Raw genomic sequence first — 22,296 nt, 5'->3', positions numbered from 1 at the left:
TGGTTGTATTCGTACGGAAGGTACGAGTACCTCTTGTTATCATGGAGCGGAGCCACATTTTCCGCATTCCACGTCCTACGCTAAAGCTTACAGGTACAGTGTCTGATGACTTTGCTCTAGGGGAAAACCCAACCAAAACCGTCGCCGCGTTTGTCTTCACAAGATTCTGGTCCAACTGTATACAGTCGCTTGCACGAGTTGTAGCATCGTATATTGCTTCTCAGTTGTTATTTTCCTCGAGGAGAAAAGTGTAGTTTTGTTTATGATACTGCTGGAATGGCGTCTCTCAACGGTTAGCTTTTCTCACTTTAGCTGCTGGTTTGCACTTTATAACCTGATTTATATTAGAATCGATCCTGAGCGTCAGACCAGGCAGACTCGATGTGCAGCAAAGCTCAGGTACCTCACCAATAGGTGGGCCAACCAGAGAGGCCAAGGGACGGCAAAGACCATCAAGAGACGATAGAATGCTGGAAGGAGTCGGTAACCTCATTAGAAATATCTATGTTGAAGTTTCTGAGGCCGAAGAGGAATCTTGTGAGGCAGCTACTATCAAGGACTATGAATTCATTGCTTCGTATAGTTGGAAAGACATCGAGCATCCAACTATATACGTCCCAGGTCTTTCCCGCCCCATTACGAGGAAAAGAAGTTCGAGCTAACCAAATCCTAGGCCTCCCTCCAAAACTCACAACTCCGAGCCTCCCAATCCAACTTCAAAGAGACAGACTTACGCGCTCCAGGCCCCGATCTCCAGCAGCAGCGGTCGATCCCCTCTTCGAGACGCTCCTCCACCAACATCCTGATTTTGACATGTCTTCCATACATCTGGTGACCGACCGCAATAGTCTTCGCAAATTTCTATCTTTTGCTTCAAACGGTCCCGGAAAATGGCGTATTGATGTGGATATGATAAATGACACGATGTTTTTCAACCAATGGGAGGAATTTCGGCTTATGATGATAAATGGATGTCAAGATTCAGGTTATGGTCATGCTTTCGAGGACTGTGTCACGGCTAGAGAACCGACTCTGGAGGACAGTATACATCACGAACGAATTGTGAGATATGAACTTGGGGGTTTGGAGTGTTTGGTTAGGTTTGAGGCCGACGCTTACTTGGATGTAGATGGGAACGAGAAAGGGAGAGAGCGCTTGGCGATCCATTCTCCAGATCCTCCTGCACCAAAGCCTACGAGACCAGTCCTTAAACCGCCATATAAGCTCGTTCACGTTGTCTCTCGCGGTCATTATGTCAATCCGGGTCTGATTGCCGAGATCAAATCCTGCTCCACACTCAAGTTCAACATCAACAAGACGCTTCCTCAATTATGGTTTTCTCAAACAAAACACCTATGTGTGGGCCGTCACAAGGAGGGGCTTGTGACAGAGAACCTGGAGATAAAGGATATGAGGGAGGAGCTTAAAAAGTGGGAGGCTAGTAATCAGGAACATTTGAAGAACATGATCCGGATAATCAGGGAGATTAGGGAGATTGCTAAAACCGCCCGGAAGTGTACAATTATTTGTATGACGGTCGACGGGGTGAAGTGCTTAAGTGTTTTTGACAGAAAGGAAGGTGACATGGCAATCCGTCCGGAGGTTGTAAAGCGATGCTGGAGGACTTTGGGAGAAGCTCGAGTTACGACTTCCACACCGAAAGTAGGACTTTAAAGCAACGCGATACGGTCCCCAATCACCCTCAACCTCTTATTGCTGCTGATACACAAAAAGGGTCTTAGCTTAGCTTTGAGGCCTCGCTACTATGCTAGGCATACTTGACTAGAAAATCGATGTTTAAAGATCACCTTGGGCTTCTATATAAATCTAGCTATCTGGTCAAAATCCATCCTTTAGCACGGCGTTAAACATGTTATCCTGTCCTCCCTTCTCGTCTCCTCAATGGCGTCTCCTCGTCAACTCTTTCTTCTACACTCCCTCCTGCCGCAGCTTCCCCTCCGGCCTCAACATCGCCCACCGTCTCCTCGGACCTCGACCCTTTATTATTTTCCAGAACTCCTCTGCCTGCAACCTCCTTGCACGCCTATATCTCCCGTACATCCCCCGGGAAAACATCTTAAAGAGCCAATGTGTAATTGGTAGGAGCACAGCAGCACTCCAAATGTCTATCGGCATAGTGACCTGGAGGCTCGCTAAAACATTCCGCCAGTCGAGGGAGAGCAGACCCGCAATGATGAAGTACGAGTAGCCGTTAGTAATGTTGAGGTATTCCGTGTGCAGGGAGTATACTGAACAAGAAAGAGATAAGGGACAGGAAGAAGAAAGGCGTGTTAGGACAGAGCACGCTATAAGGTGTTATTGCCTGCATTCGGAACTATCAGTATACTCTTCTAATCTATAGGGTAATATGAACGTGGGCAGAAAAGAAGTGGGGAAGAGCTTACCAGATAGACCGATAGAGTATCACTTGATTTTGAAGAGGTGAAGATAGACATGTCACGTTTGATATACCGTCTCCTGCATGCATACTGTGGTGTGTCTAAAAGTCATGATTCAATTTCGTTCGTGAGGTATAAACAATCAATCTGCAGTCCTCTCATCATATATCCGTTATCTTCATCAATCAATGTAAAGAAAGCTATTACGCACAACTGCCCTCCTTCCGACAAGTAGTCTATGTCTTGACATCCGGCTCCGTCCGTCCGATATGTTCCTGGAACTTCAAGAAGCCAGTAGCAAGGTCAATATCGGGCTTCAAGAAATCCTGGGCATCTTTTCCGTACGTTGAAGCATCTGAAGTGTGTTTTTCAATGTACAGACGAATTGTAGCGCCAGATGAGCCGGTGCCGGAAAGTCGGACCACGATGCGAGAGCCGTCAGAGAACTTCACATAAAGACCTTGGTTGGGCGAGACGCTGCCATCAAGATCGGTGTACGAGAAGTCACCTGCTTCGGCGACTGTGCGGTCTGTGGTTATATTAGTAAAGAACAGATTTCTGGAAGAGAAAGACATACCGCCAATCTTACTACCAACAAACGACTTATCCGCAATCTTCTCGGTCAAACCTTTCACGACCTCTGCAGCACCCTCACTGCTGACATTTTCATAATCATATCGAGTGAAGAAAGTACGACCATATGTAGTCCAGAAGTCATGCTGGATCTTTGCAATGCTAGGAGTAACATCTGGGTTCGCTTCTCCGATACCAGCAATGATGTTCAACCAAGCCACAACAGCCCATAGACCATCTTTCTCACGGATGTGGTTGCTTCCTGTACCGAAAGACTCTTCACCACAGATAGAAAGCTTATCGGCATCGAACAGAGCGCAGAAGAATTTCCAGCCTGTAGGAACCTCGTAGCAGTTTAGTCCTTGAGCCTTAGCTACAAGGTCGACGGCACCGGATGTTGGCATACTACGGGCAAGGCCGTGGACACCTTGCTTCTTGAAGTAGGGGATGAGCTTGGCATGGTGAGCGATGATTGCCAGACTGTCTCCAGGCGAGACGAAAGCATTAGCTCCGTAAATCATGTTACGGTCTCCGTCTCCATCACTTGCAGCTCCAAAGTGGATCTTTCCCTTGTCAACAGCCTCGACGAGAGAGTGTGCATATGTGAGATTAGGATCTGGGTGACCACCATTGAAATCTGGCGAAGGAATACAGTTTTGTGTGCTAGAGCTTGAGAGACCGAATTCTCGTTCGAAGATATCCTTGCCGTAAGGGCCGGTGACACCGGATAGAGCATCGAAGAGGACCTTGAAGTCGGTATGTGTTTGGAAAAACTTCTTGATCAGAGGGAAGTCAAAGATATCTTTCAGCATATCCACATAGTCTGCGGTCGAATCAATGATCTCCACCTCCAACGAGCCGTATGTCTTGGTTCCAATTGTAGCAATGTCCACATCTGGGATATCGGCGATCTTGTAGGAGGTCAAGCTCTTGGAAGCTTCAAAAATTTTGTTCGTAACTGATTCCGGAGCTGGTCCACCATTCGCAAGGTTGTACTTGATACCAAAATCATTCTTAGGACCTAAACCCCAGTTAGTTATGTGCAGAATATCAACTGGTACGAGACCCACCTCCAGCATTGTGGCTTGCAGTCAACAAGATACCACCGGTTGCCTTGCGTTTCCTGATAATGTGGGAAGCAGCAGGTGTACTCAGAATACCATGCTGGCCGATCAGAAGCTTCTTCACGCCATACGCAGCTCCAATCTTGGCAATCAACTGCACGACCTCGGGGTTCCAGTATCGTCCATCACCGCCAATAACCAGGAAACTGTCCTTGACGCCTTCCGGGATTGAGAGGAGGATAGAGGTGACGAAGGATTCGCTGTAATGGGGTTGTTGGAAGACGACGACCTTTTTCCGGAGGCCGGAGCTGTGAGGTGGCAGTTGTTATTTTTTGTGTTGTGTGGGCTGGCGAGGGGGCAGGCGGGGTGGTGTGGGGTGGGCTGTTTACTTACGTTCCGGGCTTCTGGTCGGTGAAGGGAGTGAGGGAGACTTCTTTGACACTCATGATTGCTTTTTGTTTGGAAATCTTCTGAATCCTGCAAAACCGTGAGGACACTATGGCAGATTGTGTTTGGAGAGAAGAGGATTGGGGAAGATTTAAGAAGCGGCAACCTTATGATCGACCGTGGGGACTTGGTTGAGGTGGGCGTCATTTAGCAGGGGCCATGGAGGGGTTCCAGCCAATCATTTGACGAGAACTTACCTTTCATCACCCAACATCTGATCGTATCAATCAATATTGACAGTATCTACAGAAAGACAGAAAAATGCACTTCATCTCACGATTATTATATCCTCTTCTTCATTCATCTACTTCTTCCCTCTCGGCCGTTGAAAAATAGTCTGCTTATAATACCTCGCCTCCTCAATACTCTCCAAAATATCCGCCTTTGCCTGATGCAGCAACAGCTTCTTCGGCACCCCGACCAGCACATCCAGCTCACACCAGCGCTTCGCCGCCTCCTTCAGCGAACTGACGTCTAGTATGCGATGGCTGAAGTGGTCATGCACCTTCTTGTACGGCTCCTTGCGCAGGAACGCCTTATCGGCGTGCACCGTGTTGCCGGCGAGCAGCGCGCGTTTGGGCTCCGGCACGAAGCGCTTGATGTAGGAGAGCAGGGCCGTTGAGGCTTCTTCGGCAGTTGTGGATGAGGAGAGTACGGCGGCAGTGAGGCCGCTGTCGCGGTGCGTTCGGGTGCACCATTCGTCCTGTTGTGTGTGCCGTACCCGGTCAGTCCAGTTCTATCTACCTCGAGTGGGAGGGATATGGCTTAGGTAAGGTGGAGGTGAGTTACCATCTTGTCCATTGTCTCCTTCGATTGATGGATCACTGCGCCCCAGCCTTCCTCGTCCAGCACATCCAGGTTTCCATTAGTGATGACGCAGAAAATCTCGATAATCACGTCGTTGTCTAGATCGAGTCCGGTCATCTAATGGCGAGCTACAGTATCAGTAGGCGGACCTGCGTGGAGATTGAAGTTGTTGTTCTCGTACGTACCTCACAATCGATCCATACCAGCGGATGGCTGCTGCTGAGTGAGTGCGCCATTACTGGTGTTGAAACTACTTTCTTTGAAAAATGGTGTCTAGCTCAAGCAGAGCGTATTGCTTGAAGATTCACCCAGAGCCTTCAGCCTTACGGTGAAGGATTACTCACGTGATACCCCTCTTTCCCTTCAAGTTACGAGTCATTTGTAACTATTCCTATTGGGGATCAAATTTTCGTCGGTCTATTTACGTTATTTGTTTATTGCCTAAGGCAAGTAGATCTCGAGGGAAACCTCATCTGTTGTGGGTTTTAGACGCAACAAAAACGAAATCACGACGAATGATATTCGAACATTATTCAAACATTTATATTATATAAGACATCCAAGCCATAAAGCATGAACCCATTAATCATACCACCCACCGCTTTTTTTCTTCGTCTGACCAGCAGTACAAATTTTCAACAAGTATATCTCACACCCCTCTTCCCCAACTCCTTCCTCCCCACACTCTCTTCCGGCCAAACCCACCCCCTCGCCCTCTTCGCCTCCCTCTTCTCCGCAAGCTGTGGCTCAGGAATCCACTCATCCTTTGGCAGACACTTGCGCCTAGTGCCCTCAGCAGGCGCACCAATCTCGCTCTTCCAGCCCACCTGTCCCGGCAAAGTATCATCCCTAGCAAGCATATGCAAATACCACAGCGCCAGCAGAGCTGTCATCTTCTGCTGCTTCTGGACAACGTTCTCCTCACCGGCATCAACAAACGAGCCCTCTACTTCTTCGTAAGTCGAAGTCTGGGAATCGTGAGCTGCGAGCTGGATGGTCTGAATCTCTAGGTATCCGAAGTGGGGCACGTTTTCGCCGCCGTTGCGCACAACTACCAACTCGATCTCAGTGATGATGAAGCCGTATCTGCAGCCGTGTTCGCGCATCTGGCGGTGCAGGTGCGAGAGTCCGCGGAGGTATTCAACTTTGCGGTGGTTTCCTTCGACTCTCATGCCGGTGTTCCAGCGATCGAATGACTTTACGAGTCCAACGACGCGCCCAAGTCCTCGTCCATAGATGAGCTGGGAGTTGTCATCTGTGTAGTTGGAGATGAATGAGGGATCATTAGTGCCTTTAGCTGAAGAGCGCATCATGATGTGGCGAGAGCCGAGGGACATTGAAAGTGCAGCGTTGAGCTTGGTGGCATAGAATGAGTTGTAGATGTTGTGCAGCTCACCCTCTGTTTCTGGCTGCAATGAAGTACGTGGTGGGGTGGGAAACGTCACTGTGGGCAAGTTGATGCTGAGTAGTGCGTGTAGACCAGGTATTGAGCTGATTGTAGAAGGGTTGAAAGAGGTCCAAGGTCGGATTTGACGGATGTCCCACCAAAAGTGCTTGGTGCTGCTGTCGCGAAGGTGAATGTTGAGTTGGCGCACCAAGGCGGGAGCTGGGTTGGGTGAAGTGAGATACGTCATGAGGGAAGTGTTGTTTCCGTCATCCAATGGATTGAGGGTCATCTCATCCAACATAAGGCTGTTCTGGAGAGGCGAGGGAGTACGTTGCGGTGTGTGCGTCTGTGTCTGGTAGAAGTTTTGAGGCATGAAAGTCTCGGCTTGAGGGTTGGTTGCAGATTGCATGAATGTTGGCATCTGACGGTAGGTGGGGAAGGAATATTTTGCCAGTGCCGACCCATCGAAGCCTACGCTAGATGCTCGGCGCTCATGACCTTGTGTCGATGATGGAGCAAAGGTAACCGGCGAACACAATACAGACATTGAGCGAGTGTGGGAAGGAATGCTGTCATGCTGGGCAAAGGAGATTGACTCGGGGTTGGTATAGCTCCTGGTATGCGACGGCTTGAATGCTGCTGCTGAGGGAGTCTTCTTGAACCGCTTGGGAGGAGAATGAATCTCTTGATCCTGTGGACGGATCTTGGGCAGCAACAATGGGCCATGCTGTCTAACGGGCGACCTGGCAGGAGTGGTGAGTCCGGTGTTGACAGAGTCAGGTGATGATTCTATAGAGTACATCGAGGCATGGGAGCTCGACCGGCTGTGGCCCACAGTGAAGGAAGCTTCGTTCAAAGCATCCTCATAAGAAAACTCGGGAGGAGTTGTTGGCCCAAACGAGAATGGGTAGTCGAAAGACATCTTGTCTGCTACCAGACTGGCTTGATGTTAACTATTGGCCATTGAAACCGGCTCTCCTATGACTTACGCAATGAAAGATGGCGATGGGGTGGTGTCAATTAGACACTATCAATTAGTGATTGTAAAGGAGGCCAGCTCCAGGTGCAGAGACAAATGGAAGAAGGCAAAGAGATTCGTGAGGAGAGGAGAAGAGCAAAGGATGGATCAATAGAAGAGATGGCTATTGTATTGAATGAATAAAAACCAACAGAATCCCCGAGGTGAGTTGGGGTACTTATCCTCCATCAACACATAGGCTTGCACAGCCCAATAAGCAAATGGAAAAGCAAGGGTGTAATAATCTAAATAAACGTGAAACGTGGAGAGAAAAAGTTAGACTGCCCACAGTGCCGGTGTGAGAGCCCGAATGTGTTTCTTGGTCGAGGCCCGTTGACCAAATGGTTCGCTCGTCAGTAGGCGCTGGCATCTCGCCCAGGTGCCCTTTCTGGATGGGGACGATTAAGCGTATGCACAATAACCACTAGCATATGCAGCGTCTCTGACTCATTTTTAGAGGCATAAAAACCCTGGGATAAAGGTGGGATAAAGAGCGGGATGCAGCGGTAGCTTCATGTACATATGCAGCGCGCCATCGCGTCAACTGTATTTATTGTATTGTATGTTGAGAACGTGGAGCGCGAGGCATCGCGAACACAACAAGATGCTGCTGTATCGCGTCAGGTACAATAAACACCACGGGAATCTGGCAACCCCGACTACCGACTACCGCACAGTAATCTTCTCGAGCCGCTTGCGTTACCTTCCATTCCATTTCGTCGCCTCGCCTTGCGGTTCTCGTAACACTGCGTGTAGTACACCCCACTGGAGGAGTATTTTTGGCTCGGCGGCTGCTTAATGAAACTTCAGAGCCGCCTCCTAAACAAGACAACCAGCGATCCAACACAGGAGCCGCGCCTTGAAGCGCCGTAATCTCTCATCAAGCTACAGTACGCTTCTGCCGACCTCGAAGCGCCTGTCCTGTCTCGCCTGTGTACAAATAACTGCACGAGTCTGGCGGCTACAGTCGTGTCAGGGTCGTGTAAGCGAAAGAGCCGTTCGTGCATCTCATTGGTCTTTCACTGCCGCCCATGACTAACGTGATTGGCTGCTCGATACGCGCATTTCACGACGCGCCGCATACTGCTGGACGACGAGTAACCTCCACAGAACTGCATCGCAAGAGTCATCCTCGTGTTGGCCTTCTCTATTGGACCTCCTCTCTTGAAAGTTTCGAGATCGTCCGTTTCAGAAGCTCTGACTCATTGTTAACTGTATATGTCTCCACATTATTATGCAAGAAGCCGTCATTCGGAGAAGTTGAGAGCTTCAACCACAGAACTTTAGATGAAAAAGAAGTGGCTAGGAAGGCTTTTGTGAACTTGTGAGGAGAGTTGCTTGCAAAGCTTCTGTCCCGCGATACCGAGTAGAAGAACGGTGTTTGGAGACGGGGAAAGTTATCCCGAACTTCCAACTTCGGAGAAGTCCGCCAGTACTGTACTGTACGGAGTAAGTCTTATTTATGACAAGATCAGGAGAGATTCCGAATGGAATCAGAAATCATTCGACGCATTTCACGTGATCTATCATCAGGTCGGAAATACCTGACCCATCTGGGTCTTGGTCTTGGTCTCTTGGAGGGTTGATTGCGTCTTTGAAACTGTGGCAGTGCTATTTCCTGTCTATGGTTTGAGAATCTCATAGTAAGACATCCTCATCTCCGTCTACTGCAATTTACCTCTGCCAAAACATCCACAGCGGTCTCTTCTGTCATGCGCCAATCTTCAAGCGCCCGGGAGGGGACATTGCCTTTGCATTGATGCTGTACAACTTTGACACCACATCCATACCTACCTTACCGGTAGTAAGCGAGCGTCTGCAGTGCAAAAGCAAATCTCAATCCGTATTTCATTTCATTTAATTTCCAAATTTATCACAACCCGCGCGTCAAAGCTCTCCTTACCACCACCTCCCCTCTCCTCTCTTCAAAGACTATGCATTCAGATCAGAAGCGCACATGATACCTCTTACCCGTAGCCAAATCCTTGTACCCGTCCAGCGCCTTATTCACCATCTCAGCATCCAGCCCCTCAATAACGCTATACTTGGACGGCTTAACCTCCCCACTCTGCAACCACAGCGGAAACAGCTTCCAGAACAACACCGCCAGGTCCGGCGACGCTGCAGATGATCCAGTGAGGTGAAAGCCCTTATACCCAGCCTTCTTCTGCGCTGCGACGGCCGCGCTAGGCGCTCCCGGTAAGAGGCTCGTGTAGGTGCCCTGCTTGGAGTTCGAGAGCAGCGACACGGCCAGACTGTGATCGTCGAGGTGGAACGTGTCGTAGACGTGCACCAGCTCGTCGCCCACGATACTGCGGACCTGCTTCTCGATCTCTGCAGCTGGCGCGTGGCGCGAGATCACATGCGTGGCTCCGAAGGCCTTCAGCTCTGCTTCGGCTCCACCAGCCAGCGACGCCGTCGTGATGATGGTGCCGATGCCAGCTATGCGCGCCATTTGTATACCGAGTTTTCCGCAGTTCGTGCCGCCCCCGATAATCACTATCGTCTGCGCGCTGTAGTCGAATGTCGCTGCTTCTGGTGTACCGGGGAATGGGAAGCCAAACCCGATTTCCGGGTGGAAGAGGCAGACCGTTGAGGTGAAGGCGTTGATGGGGAAGGCAGCGTCTTCGTCAGATATTCCGGGGGGGACGAGTGCAGTGTACGGCGCTTTGATGAGTGAGTATTCCTGGAGGCCGGCACATGACATGTTTGAGTACTGGGAGAAGACGTGGCTTCCAATGGGAAAGGATGCAGTGTTGCCAGGGCCGTTCTTAACCACTGTGCCGACGAGATCGAGACCCAGAATCGCGGGAATATCGATGTTCAGAACATTGTAGTCGCGCAGCTTTTGGTCCAGGGCGTTCACTTGTAACTCGATTGTTAGATGATTGACTCAAACGTAGGTAAGAACTCTTTCCATCTGAAGGTCCAACTTACAGCCTGTAGCGGTGAGTTTGATCAAAATTTCATTCTCCTCTGGCTCGGGAATCGGCACCGACATTAAAGTCAAGGGTTTCCCGACCTCGACCAGAACAAGTGCTTTCTGAGTAGTAGTCATTCTGTCTGAAAGTTCGATAGCCAGGTAGCTAGCGGTATAAATGCAATGACGAAAGTAGAAGAAGCCTGCTTGCTTGCTTGAATGCTTGCTTATCTATAAAAATGAATCTGCAATGAAAGTCAAAAAGACCTCCCTCCTACGACGCAACCTCAACTCTTTATACACATGCCCACCTCACCAGCTTGATAATCAACCCCAAAAAGCTCTGGAGCATCCATACCCCAAGTCCCTATACATTCCTAGATGAGCAACAGAGCAGGATTACAATAAGTGGACGAGGATGTAAAGGTGGATATGTGTGGATTGGCTCCAGGACAACTAGGGTAGACGGCTGTCATTGTGTTGCGTCCCGCGGTGGGAGGCCGAGATGGGAGCCGATGGATGGGGCGAAGAGGGAGGAGGGAGCCGAGCTAGCATGATATACTCCTTACTTAGCGCATTGCGTTATATTTCCAAATTCAACGTCCACTTTGCATGGGCAAGGAAAATAAAAAAATACAATGCAGTTAGAGTCCGGAATTAAAAGGCGTTTTTGAATCCCGAGTCCCGGGATTGGTTTTGGGAACAATCGCAAAGGAAGGAAGGATTGAGGTTATCGTGTAGGAATGCATAATTGACATGCATTGTTAAAATCGAGGTCGTGGTCGATTATGAAATGTTAAGATTTTGAGAATAAATACATTGCGAGAAAAGAAATCAAGTGCAAAAGGTATCATAGCAAGACAAGACAAATACACAAAGCATCCCCTTTTCCTTAGTATCAACACACCCAAACGCCAAATTAAAATTTCTCAGCAACGCCAAAGAAACACAACATCCCTAAGTGTCATGACCCCATCCTCTCACTTCGTTAAAATCTTGAGCGACTCTCATCCCCTGTCCAATCAACGAGAACGCTCCATCCGCAAAAGCGTTGCCAGTGCTGGGTATTTGAGGACTTGCACCCACCTGCACACCTCTTGCATCGGCCCTCGTAGTAGCAATCCTATACGCATCGTCTAGATACGTATCTTTGCACATCATTCTCGCCAGAGCGGCACGCCTGATGGCACTCTCCCAGCGGTGGTACCAGTCAACTTCGCTCATGATAGTTGGCTTTCTCCCTACGTCGTCGCCTGGTGGGCAGTCGGCATAATCGTAGACAGCCTTTACGACTGCGTATCTGCTGGTGAGGAAGAAGAGGAATGGCCAGGAGAATAGCCAGAGGAATGTTAGGTAGAAAACCCAGCGGATCCAGGTAGTGATTCTCCACTGATTGATCATACCGGGTGAGTAGACTATCAAGGTTTGGTGAACGGTCTGGAAGTCTACCGAGAGGTGCCCGCGGTAATTGGTCTCTTGGATGGCAGATCTGAGCAGTTGTTCAAGGCGCTTGGTATCGTGATTTCTGATCTCCCGCTTCAGTGTAAAGGACTTTACTCCCGCAGGATCAGCGACATATCTATCGCACCACGCTCGCAATTCATCCGCCTCTTCCACGTCTTGCAGACTCGGGTTCAGAGATGGGAAACGGGTTCCCCTAAATCCACGCTTGTTGTCTGGGAGTAGTTCAAGCTTTCCAGAGTAGTCCGAGCCCGGTCCTGGAGAGAGGAGGTTGGTCAAGTTGATCTTTATGAAGAAGTCGTTGATCTTGTCCTTGGTTTCTTTATTGCCATTGCGTCTCGTCTCCGTATGCGAGCCGTGTAGTGTGACGAAATAGGTTGGCGGATAGCTGGCCTGCTCTCTGATCATCGACTCGAGGGTCCCCGAATTCGTTGAATAATTGGGGAAGCGGGTCCGTTGTTCCGTCTCGTCCATATCATAGCTCGCAAAGGGGAGTTGGGGGGGAGCACTGGCGAAAGAACATCAATTGGTTTTCGGTCTCAGACAAGACATGGCTTTACATACCAGTACCAGTTAATGAGTGGATAGGTTCCTCTGAAGAAATCGGGGACAGATGGAGGCTGAGAGGCCGTATCTTCGTATGCTGGAAGTGCTTCGTCTGGAAAGGAGTCGAAGTCTCCTAGAAGGACAGCAGAAGAGGTTGACGCTGCATCATCGCGGTCTGGCTCGTCCCTATAAGGCGCATCTTCCCCTTTCTTGTTACCCATTATTAGGAAAGCTTGTTAGACGTTGTATGCTCTTTACTAAAGTATTGAAACCGAACAAACAAAAATGTTTTTAAGGTTAATAGTTAGGTAGACGGCCAGGCCTTATAGGTCTTAGCAATTGCGGCACAGCATGGTCGATCAGTAAGCGCGGGGCAATTGCAACCCTGAAATCTATTTTTAGTGCCCACAAATAGGGTAAGAACATCTTTGGCATGTTCAAGACATCACAAGTTGCAATTTTTGTATGTTTTATACCATTTTCTACCTCTAGTGGGGCCAACCAACATTTTAGAAGCTGAAGTGTACGATGAGGACTAGGGGCATAGAGTTCTACTTCAATCCCAGATACCCTGAGATCTTTATGCGACAGTTACGTTATATTCTCTCCTTGAAGGGAAGCTCAAGTGATATATCTTCTATCTATGCTAGCGTTACCGGATTAGTCCTAATAGCTGAGAAATCTTCAAGCTGATAAGGCGAACTCCCATCAATCACTATCTCCTTCGAAACTTTTCCTGGCTGTGGGCCACTGCCAGCGGCACAAATTCATCTTCCATCCGGTTGGGACACATTCTCTATTGGCAAGAAATCAAGGACAAACAAACATTGAACCTCTAGTGATGTTGAGGAATGTTCTACTTGCCAAATATCTTTGCTCTGCAGACAGGTCGAAGAGCTGAACCATCTGCGCCCACAGTCCTCTCTGTACCGAATTATTGTGTGTTCCGTATAACTTCATGGCTTACCACAATCGACCAAGTCTGGTCCGCGTCTGCGATCTGGACTGTGGCAGCATGCCTATATCCGCATTATCAGTTTCTTGCAATCGTTTTTAGATGCCAAACTAGTTTGATGCATCGATCGGGAACTATGTTTGGTCTCTGATAAAGAGCATTGCTGGCATTCTGACTTTCGGTATTTACCTACCCAGGTAGGTATATTTGACTCATTAACTTTAAGCGAGCGTAAAAGGGGGAGCTGATGATTTGAATGAGACCTCATCAGGTACGCAACAGGCCCCTGATGTGACAATGCTTACATGGTGCAGATCAGGGTGGTCATGGTCTTATGGCCCTCTGTATTTCGTGATCGGGAAAGCAACATCTAATGAATGCACCGCCAGCCACGTGGAATTCACACCAGCTAAGCTAAATGTGCTAGCTATAACCCAACACCTCTTTTCCTTGTCGATGCCATTGTCTACCGATACCAGAACGAAAAGAAGCAAATGGTCTTCCCAAAACATGAACAAGCCCCGAACCCCGCGGCCCTTAGTGTCTGCAGTGAATCTCGAGAGATCGCCCTCACGAAATATCGGTTGTGCTTTGGCACGCCAGATGTTTATGCAGATCTCGAAATAGACATTCTTTACTTTGGCCCGGGGCATGCTCTCAATTTGGAATACGTGTGGGAATGTACTCAGAGGGCTGGGGTTTCTCACCCGTTTATTGACTATGCCCTCAATCCAGCGGCCAAAGAAGATCTGGAGAAGGTCCAGCGCATAGATATCAAGTATCTAGAGGGATGGGAAGAGTACGATGACAGTCTTGGACCGTCCCATAAAGGAGATGGTAGTAATCAGGCAACAACTCGCCGCATTCAAGAGCTTAAAGAGGTATTTCTGAGTTATGATCACTATGCTGATGGTGGAAGTTCACTCTCCCAACCCTGCATCTTCTTCCGCCTATCATCGACATTCCTAAGATTGTACGAGAGTCGCCCCAGACTTTGATGTGGGACGGAAAGACAGTCACGGTACCAGCTCGCACGATCATCCATATCAGCGCCGTCGCTGCCAAGATATTACCCCCACAGCCCAAGCACTGTCTCAAAGAAAGAGCATGATCTCGATGACTGGGTACCAGAACGGTGGTTCTCATCACTCAAGCAAGAGAGGGGTGGCGAGCCCGAAATCACCTCTATTCCCAACGCGCCGAAAAGACTCTTCGTCCCTGCCAAAGGATCCTATATCCCCTTCTCCGAGAGAGCTCGTTCTTGCCCCGGGAAACGCTTCGCGCAGATTGAGATTATCGCTGTGCTTTCGGTCATCTTCAAGACTCATTCTGTGGAGCTGGATGTTAGTGCCTGGGCAAGCGACGAGGACATTGAGACGATGGGCAAAGATGAGAGGAGGGTGGTGTATGAGAAGGCGATAAAGAGGGCTAGGAGGATGATGTTCGAGAGCGAGACGATTGTGGTCTTGCAGATGCAGGAGAAGTGTCCGCTGCGGTTTGTGAAAAGGGGTGGAGAGAGGTTTCGTGATTGTTATGTGTGATTGAGGGGAGATTGGGGAATACCTGAATGTGATGTTTTTCAAACCAGGATTCTTACCTTTCTTGAAACTGAGAACGAAGGGAATCCTTCCGTTTGTGTAAGCATTTTATCGCCCTGCTACTCCGTCCAAATTAAATTTCCCTCGCAGTATACAAAAACGGATAACGTGGTTTATCACCAAGTCGGACATATCACCGAGTTGGACACTTTTCCTTGGCACCTAACTTCAAATATAAATAAAATAACTATAATATATTAAATTAATTAAAACTAAGAAGAATCTGAAGAACTAGATATATCTATATCCTCTTAACAAGTTTGTATATTATAACTAGCTTTTCTGTAGGTCCCATAGCGCTATCTAGATAGTTGCCCCTCCTTCTAAATACCTCTCTCTATAACTAAGTCGCGTTATACTTGCTTATCTATATCCTTCTAGGCTAAAATATCTTATGCATCCTCTACTATAAGTGCCCCCCCTTAATGGACTCGAGTCTTTTTAGCTCTGCGGCGTTTACTTAGGGCTTTATTTGCTGCTTAAAAGGTGCACATCTTAGTAGATAGAAGGGTTATCTTATAGGCTATTCGCTCTATACCCTTTGCTAATATAGCAATAGTCTTAAATAGTAGAGTTGGCAAGCTCCCCTAATAGCAGGCAATTTAATTTTGAATAAGAGTTAACTGTGAAAGAGCTTTAGTTAGGTTAGAAGGGGTCTGAGAGACCTAAGAAAGAGAGTTAGCACTTGATAGCCGCGAGGGAGTTGGAGTCTGTAACTTTATATTAAGCTTTAAAATTATAGCTTATAGATTGAAAGGTACTAAGCTAGCTCCACGGAATCCAGCCTAGCAGTTTGTAATAGTTATTATCTTCTTATATACTACTTAAAAGGCTAGAAAGAACTTAACTTTTGTGATGTGATTGATATGAGCTTTAATAAATATCTCGATTTGCTGTCTATATACTCGTTTTAATATACTAAAACACCTAATATTAAGTAGCTGGGTTAGATGGGATGAATGAGGAGGTAGTCTAAGAGTTATAATGTTATATGCCTTGTAATACTCTTAGAACTTGGCTGATTTATAACTCTTATGCCTATCTAATATAAGCATTTGATATGGACCCTTTATATAACTAGTAGTATATTTATTAAAGTGTTTTAACTAATCTAGACCTGTCTTATTATTTGTCTACCTATTGCTTATTAGTTTAATAACCTAGTTAAGTGAGAGGCCGCTATCTGTATACTAATTTGAAAGATGGTTCTTGCCTTGAACCACTAGAAATAGAGGAACACTCTAGCCTTCCCTATTAATATAAGCAATTGCCATAGCCTATTTCTAATTGCCTAGCTGAACTGCCTTACTTCTACTATATTGATCTATATAAGTAATAACTATTCTAGGATAAATAACACCTATTATAAACCTAGTTTTATTAAAGTTATATAGGTCGTAGTCTAGAATGCTGTATTTTGCTCTTATATTCTTAACTAGTTAAAACTATAAGCTAATTAGCTTAGGATCTTTGTATAAGGCCCTTTAGAAATTATAAACGCGATTAAAACGCGTCTTAAGGGCTAATTATTATTGTATAAATTAATAAGCCTAGAGCTTTCTAACGCGTCTTCCCCTCTGCAATTTAAGGATAAAATTTGCTATATCTTTTATACTAGCTAACCAGGGCGCAAATCCTCTAGAATCTAGGTCAAGTATATTTTAAATAATCACTTCCTCCTCTAGTTTAGTTAATTTAAGGCTATTAGCTATAGTTTTAGGGCAATAGGATTAGCCGGCTATTCTGTTAAAAAGGGTTAAAAGTGGTACTTTATAGATTTTTGCTGCGGCGCGTTGGCTTAGTTTTTTAGATGTTTAAATAGCCTTAATAGCTAGAATAATTCATGCTTCTTTAGTCTAAATTTCTATTATTAGTTATTAAGAAAACGCGTATTAAAGTTGGAAGGGTAGAATATAAGGAAAAGTGTCCGACTCGGTGATATGTCCGACTTGGTGATAAACCACGTTAGGCGAAGAAAATATATTTGGCCAGGGGTCTAACGTTCGTAGAAAGGCTCGAAATATCCATTGAAAATATAGTAAAACAAGCACTGCTTGACGTGTAGGTGGCTGTTTAATCCGATTCGTCCGCTTGGAATATGGGCAATTTGTATAGCTCAGCAAGACCGTCTAAAAAGGTACTCAAGTCCAAAACCTCCATCGAATATGGTGAAAGAAAGTCGCTCGACTGTATAAAGATGGTTTATAACACCGGATAGAACCAAGAGGACAATCATATCATCACCACCAACTGTACATTCTCCCATCTCTATTTATGCTATACACACAAGGTCGCCCGCCGTTTCATCCCTTTCCCTCTCCATTCTCATCCATCCCGCGAATATACTCTAGTGGTGAGCCTCCTCCTCGGGCTCTTCCTCAAACCAATCGAATTCCTGGCTCGCAGCAGCACCTCCCTCGGCCTGACCTTCAATCTCAACAGCAGATGCTTCGTAGGATTTCAACTCGTTCGCAATGTCGGCCTCCTCGGGAGACTTCGGGGCTGCTGGCGCGGTGAACTTCTGGACGCTGCCTTCAGCATCCGTGGCTTTCACGGCGGGTACTTTGTAGGCTTTCAGTTCGCGGACGTAGAGGTCTTGGATAAGGTCTAGGAGGAGAATGTTAGCAGAGGCTTTAGGGGCATTGAAGAAAGGCCGCGGGGCTCGGGATAGAACTTCATAGGAAGCAATGCTCCATGGAATCGCTTTGGGTATGAAAAGGAAGGTTGACGAACCTCGACGGGCAGCCGTAGGGGTGATGAAGGTGCGCTTCGCAACCATGCCGGTAGCTTGATGTCTCGCGACACGGGCGATCGTGGAGCGCTGGAACGGTTAGCTGGGTCATCCGGGGAGCTGATAATTATTCATACCGAAGCTCTGAGAGTTTGGGTAAGCATCTTGACGAGTGTGGTGGTGTCAATTGGATATTGCGAGGGCGTGAATGTCCTTCGGGATTTTGAGGCCTGAGACGAGGTTCTTCAAAACCCAGTCACGTGTTATAGGAGCTAGTCCCTCTTAAGCCTCAGGTTTCCGAAAACTACAATTCATGTTTTCTTCAACCTTCGTAAATGCATGTCTATTATTTTACTCTTCTATGAAGGCCGTAGGTTTTCGTCTACTTAGTACATTTGCAGGCTGTTCTATGAAGTTTTCCGCGTTGTGAACATAGCCTGTGCTACCTAGAATCTTGTCCCTAGAGACATTTAAATTCTGAAACCATTCAGCTAAAGTAGCGCGGGTCTCCCCTCCAAATTCCTCTTTCTAGCCTCGCGGCTTTTCGAGGCCCTTACATTCAGGCTTAAATCTATCTACCATATGAAGTGGCTATTAGCTACACCAATCTACGCAGTGTTCTCCAAATAACAAGTCTATTGCTGCCTAGAATTTAGATTGTAAGGATTCGAGGCGTTTCTTGCTCCAGGTGACTCACCCGGTGACAACAACAAGGTTGCATTTAAAGTGTAAGCAGCTATTCTATATCGGTATACGCAGAGGTTCTTGCTGATATAAGTAAAGCAGTGGGCTCCCAAATACACGATCGTATATTAGAGTATCTGAAAACGAGGCTAGCCATCAGGCTCTCAAGAGTCAACACAAACCATTAACATGAGTCTTCCGTGCTCCAACATTGTTAGCTGGTCCAAGAGGGGTCTTGCTCAAGAGACGCAATCATTGGAACCTCTATCCATCAGAGACCCTGAGACAGACACGCTCAATCTCCATTCCCCAAGCCCCCTCATACGACTACCCAGTGAGTTACGAAACCGAATCTTCGAGTACTGTGTCCAAGACGCCACATTCTGCCCTTGCTGTCTCGAGCATCACGAAATCGTGGCCGACGTCTCCCGCAACATGGCAATCAGGGGCGTCGGGCCACTTCCCGTAATTTTCGTAAACAAGCAAATCCACGACGAGGTAACCAGTCTCGTATACTCTAGCCTCGAACCCGTAGCAATCAATGGCTATTTCCTCATTTTCCATCAAAGCGCAACATCCTTCCTCCCATCATCCTACCCCGCCATCTGGCCCCACCACCCACATGTCCAGAATTTCGCTCGCCGCGTGAGCATTACCATGAGCTACTGGAAGGTATGGGGTGAAGGTTTGGGCAGTTGGTGTGATTTCACTAGTGACCGAGAAAGCTCCTCCGATGGTTCATGCAGTGCAATCAATGCAAGCACGCCCTTCGAGACGCACCGTTCTGTGATTCGCAAACTGGTGAAGTTTCTTCGGAGTTTCAAGTCATTATCTCAGCTCGAAATCATCATTGATCTTCGTCGATATCTCGAGGGGGATGATTCCATCCATGGACTACAGCAATTACTGCTGCTGTACGACCTTAGAATTCCGAATACCACTGTGAAGTTCGAGCTGCAGGTTGATTTTAGACCCGCTGCGGTTGAGCATGCAGAGGAGATCCAGAAGCAGTCGAAGAAGCTTGTTTTGGAGTGGATGCGGGCTTGGAAAGAGTGCTTGCTTTATAGCGGGCGACAGGCTCCCGAGTTTGAAAGTGGTGTTGAGCAGGGGGAGAATGATGCCTCGCGGTATGTTGTTGCAAGTCAGACAACTTTCTGAGGATATTTCCAGCAATAAGGTATGGTTGTGAAAGAGCTGGAGCGGCAAGTGTACTTAAAATCCTTTCGTATTATGCGGGATTGTTATGGTAAGACGATACAACGTGTTGTTGTTGTTAATTTAAGGGGCAACGATAATATATAAGGGAAGAACGGTCTATTTCTTGGGTGAATAAGTATCCAACTGCAGAACTTTCTAGTTGTTAAAGGACGCTCAAAAGATGTTGATAAACATTGAGCCTTACTCGAGATCACCACGCGGAAGACTACATTTTCTTAGACATAAGCTATATTTATAGCTCACTTAAATCACCTGAATTTATTATGTTACAACATCACAGTGCTTCCGATGGGAAAATGTTCATAATGTAGCTTTCTATGATTACAAGGCTCGATATGCAAGCCAGGCCCAACTCCCGAACCACAACCGACGACCAAGCCATCTAAGCGTAGAAATTGACGGTATCTTTCTTCCTACAGGTGGGATATTTGTCAGTAATGTTTTATAAGTGATTTTAGAAAATTGAATGCAGACGTACTTGGCTTGAACTTCCGCAATGGCATCAACGTAATGTTCGTGGCTGATCTTGTTCTTCCCCATTCTTAACGCAATCATACCTGCCTCTACACAGACAGCCTTAAGCTGAGCACCTCCAAATTCATCCGTACTTCTTGCCAGCTCGGGCCAGTTGACTGCATCGTCGACCGTCATTTTTCTGCTGTGAATCCGGAGAATCTGTGCTCGGGCTTCCTCATTAGGGAGAGGGAACTCGATCTTTCTGTCCAGACGTCCAGAACGTAACAGGGCAGGATCGAGAACGTCGACTCTGTTCGTAGCTGCAAGAACCTTGATACGATCATCTGAAGCGAATCCATCAAGCTGGTTAAGAAGTTCCAACATAGTTCTTTGGACTTCTCTGTCTCCGCTCTTCTCACTGTCGAAACGCTTTGTACCAACGGCATCCAACTCATCGATGAAGATGATCGCAGGTGCCTTTTCTTTGGCAAGAGCGAAGCAATCTCGTACCAACTTGGCACCATCTCCTATGAACATTTGTACTAATTGTGGACCCGCGAGTTTGAGGAAGGTGGCATCGGTTTGGGCGGCGCAAGCTCGGGCGAGGAGGGTTTTACCTGTACCAGGAGGACCGTACATGAGGGCACCTTAATCGACGTTAGCTTAGGAGAAGTAATGTGTCAACGACTATACATACCTTTAGGAGCCTTGATACCAATCTTCTTGAATCTATCAGCCTCCTTCATTGGCCATACTATTGCCTCTACCAATTCCTCAATCTGCTTGTCAAGTCCTCCTACATCAGTGTACTTTTCCGTTGGCTTCTCATCAACCTCCATAGCCTTGACTCTGCTGTCATATTCTGCGGGTAATGTGTCCAAAACCAGATACGAATCCTTGTTCACACCGATCAGGTCTCCTGGCTTTAGTTGCTCGGGGTCGACGAGGCCAATAAGGGGAAGGAAGATAGTTTGTCGGGTGGAGGTCTTGATTACAGCAGATTTCCCTACGCGCGTGGCATCCAGGTCGATATTGGCACCTTCTTCTTGGGATTCCGCAGTTGGGTCTAGATCAAGCAGCTCAACAACATTGCCGACAAGGTAGGGTAATTGCCTGCCAAATGGTTAGCCAGATCATCAAAAGACATATCCATGAGAACCTAGGTTCATACCTGTTGTTTTCAATCTTGTCGAGGTTGTCCTTGATCTTCTCGCCCATAGTAGCCTTCTCGTGAGATAAACGTTGATACTCGCTCTTCATGATCCGCGAATCGTTCTCGAGCAGCCTTTTCCGCGTGAGAATATCTTGTGTGCTTAAGTTGTATATCTCCCCGTCTATAGGGTCCTCTTCCTTCTCCTCAGGCTCGGCATCCTTCATTTCGGCATCACCATTCTGATCGGGCTTCTTCCCTTGATCTTTGTCGCCATCGCCCTTCTTATCCTGGTTATCTCGCTCAAGGTCATCGAGATCTTCTAAAGTGGACATGGTGGGATGTGGAGAGGGTCGATGGGGGTCAAAAAGGTACGGGAAGCTGATGGAAGAGTAGTGGATAGAGTGCGAAGCTTCAAAGAGTACAAATGGGTGTTTAGTATTCGGAGCTTGGAACCAACGAGAGCTCCAAACCGAACAGTCGCGTAGCGAAATCAGGCAGCTTGAGACTACGAAGACTGAGTCATGTGATATTGAATTAGTGGGTGGTATTATGTCAGCGCCATCTATTTCTGCCACACCAGTTCCAAGAGAAAGTCCTCCCCTTCCTTCTCCATCCCTTCTTTCGCACGCTCACTCGCCATCTCGAAGAACGTCAACTGTCGCTTTCAATACTCCCCAAAGTTGCCGGTCACCTTTCTAGCGATAGTAACCGACGTCTTTCCCACGACTTGGAATCCTTCACAGACGCCTTCACTGGTCCATCGTTCTGAGAAGCTTCCTTTTGTCGGGCGATTCAGCAGCGCAAATTCACATTTCGCCTGACATTCATTCTACCACGCATACGATATACCTTCCCATATCGAATCGCAACTCCCAACCT

General features: G+C 47.4%; 9 protein-coding genes across 9 annotated transcripts; 2 read left to right on the top strand and 7 right to left on the bottom strand.

The window, feature by feature from the left end:
• Positions 1–276: 276 nt before the first annotated feature.
• Positions 277–1,674, top strand: LHYA1_G006634 (uncharacterized protein; the record flags this gene model as incomplete). The annotated part of the gene is made up of 3 exons (XM_031151569.1): positions 277–292; positions 349–621; positions 674–1,674. The coding sequence occupies 3 exons, from the start codon at positions 277–279 to the stop codon at positions 1,672–1,674; spliced, it is 1,290 nt and encodes a 429-aa protein (XP_031003243.1).
• Positions 1,675–2,635: 961 nt separating this feature from the next.
• pgmA (Phosphoglucomutase) lies at positions 2,636–4,482 on the bottom strand (the record flags this gene model as incomplete). The annotated part of the gene is made up of 4 exons (XM_031151568.1): positions 2,636–2,928; positions 2,977–3,993; positions 4,043–4,344; positions 4,430–4,482. The coding sequence occupies 4 exons, from the start codon at positions 4,480–4,482 to the stop codon at positions 2,636–2,638; spliced, it is 1,665 nt and encodes a 554-aa protein (XP_031003241.1).
• Positions 4,483–4,787: 305 nt separating this feature from the next.
• On the bottom strand, positions 4,788–5,526 carry REX2 (Oligoribonuclease, mitochondrial; the record flags this gene model as incomplete). The annotated part of the gene is made up of 3 exons (XM_031151567.1): positions 4,788–5,186; positions 5,273–5,407; positions 5,476–5,526. The coding sequence occupies 3 exons, from the start codon at positions 5,524–5,526 to the stop codon at positions 4,788–4,790; spliced, it is 585 nt and encodes a 194-aa protein (XP_031003242.1).
• A 399-nt stretch (positions 5,527–5,925) lies between these two features.
• On the bottom strand, positions 5,926–7,599 carry LHYA1_G006631 (uncharacterized protein; the record flags this gene model as incomplete). The annotated part of the gene is made up of 1 exon (XM_031151566.1): positions 5,926–7,599. One exon carries the CDS (start codon positions 7,597–7,599, stop codon positions 5,926–5,928), a length of 1,674 nt encoding a protein of 557 aa, XP_031003239.1.
• Positions 7,600–9,640: 2,041 nt separating this feature from the next.
• orsE_2 (Dehydrogenase) lies at positions 9,641–10,753 on the bottom strand (the record flags this gene model as incomplete). The annotated part of the gene is made up of 2 exons (XM_031151565.1): positions 9,641–10,560; positions 10,633–10,753. The coding sequence occupies 2 exons, from the start codon at positions 10,751–10,753 to the stop codon at positions 9,641–9,643; spliced, it is 1,041 nt and encodes a 346-aa protein (XP_031003240.1).
• Positions 10,754–11,572: 819 nt separating this feature from the next.
• LHYA1_G006629 (uncharacterized protein) lies at positions 11,573–12,843 on the bottom strand (the record flags this gene model as incomplete). The annotated part of the gene is made up of 2 exons (XM_031151564.1): positions 11,573–12,584; positions 12,641–12,843. 2 exons carry the CDS (start codon positions 12,841–12,843, stop codon positions 11,573–11,575), a joined length of 1,215 nt encoding a protein of 404 aa, XP_031003228.1.
• Positions 12,844–13,874: 1,031 nt separating this feature from the next.
• LHYA1_G006628 (uncharacterized protein) lies at positions 13,875–15,118 on the top strand (the record flags this gene model as incomplete). Its single annotated transcript, XM_031151563.1, has 3 exons — positions 13,875–13,921; positions 14,005–14,458; positions 14,606–15,118. The coding sequence occupies 3 exons, from the start codon at positions 13,875–13,877 to the stop codon at positions 15,116–15,118; spliced, it is 1,014 nt and encodes a 337-aa protein (XP_031003227.1).
• Positions 15,119–17,522: 2,404 nt separating this feature from the next.
• On the bottom strand, positions 17,523–18,070 carry LHYA1_G006627 (uncharacterized protein; the record flags this gene model as incomplete). The annotated part of the gene is made up of 2 exons (XM_031151562.1): positions 17,523–17,996; positions 18,044–18,070. 2 exons carry the CDS (start codon positions 18,068–18,070, stop codon positions 17,523–17,525), a joined length of 501 nt encoding a protein of 166 aa, XP_031003234.1.
• Positions 18,071–20,190: 2,120 nt separating this feature from the next.
• On the bottom strand, positions 20,191–21,749 carry RPT5 (26S proteasome regulatory subunit; the record flags this gene model as incomplete). The annotated part of the gene is made up of 4 exons (XM_031151561.1): positions 20,191–20,221; positions 20,287–20,911; positions 20,962–21,377; positions 21,436–21,749. 4 exons carry the CDS (start codon positions 21,747–21,749, stop codon positions 20,191–20,193), a joined length of 1,386 nt encoding a protein of 461 aa, XP_031003233.1.
• Positions 21,750–22,296: the final 547 nt, after the last annotated feature.

Source organism: Lachnellula hyalina (assembly GCF_007821495.1).
Source record: "Lachnellula hyalina strain CBS 185.66 chromosome Unknown contig00130, whole genome shotgun sequence".
NCBI classification, from domain to species: Eukaryota; Fungi; Ascomycota; class Leotiomycetes; order Helotiales; family Lachnaceae; genus Lachnellula; species Lachnellula hyalina.
This window is presented reverse-complemented; position numbering and strand designations above follow the sequence as displayed.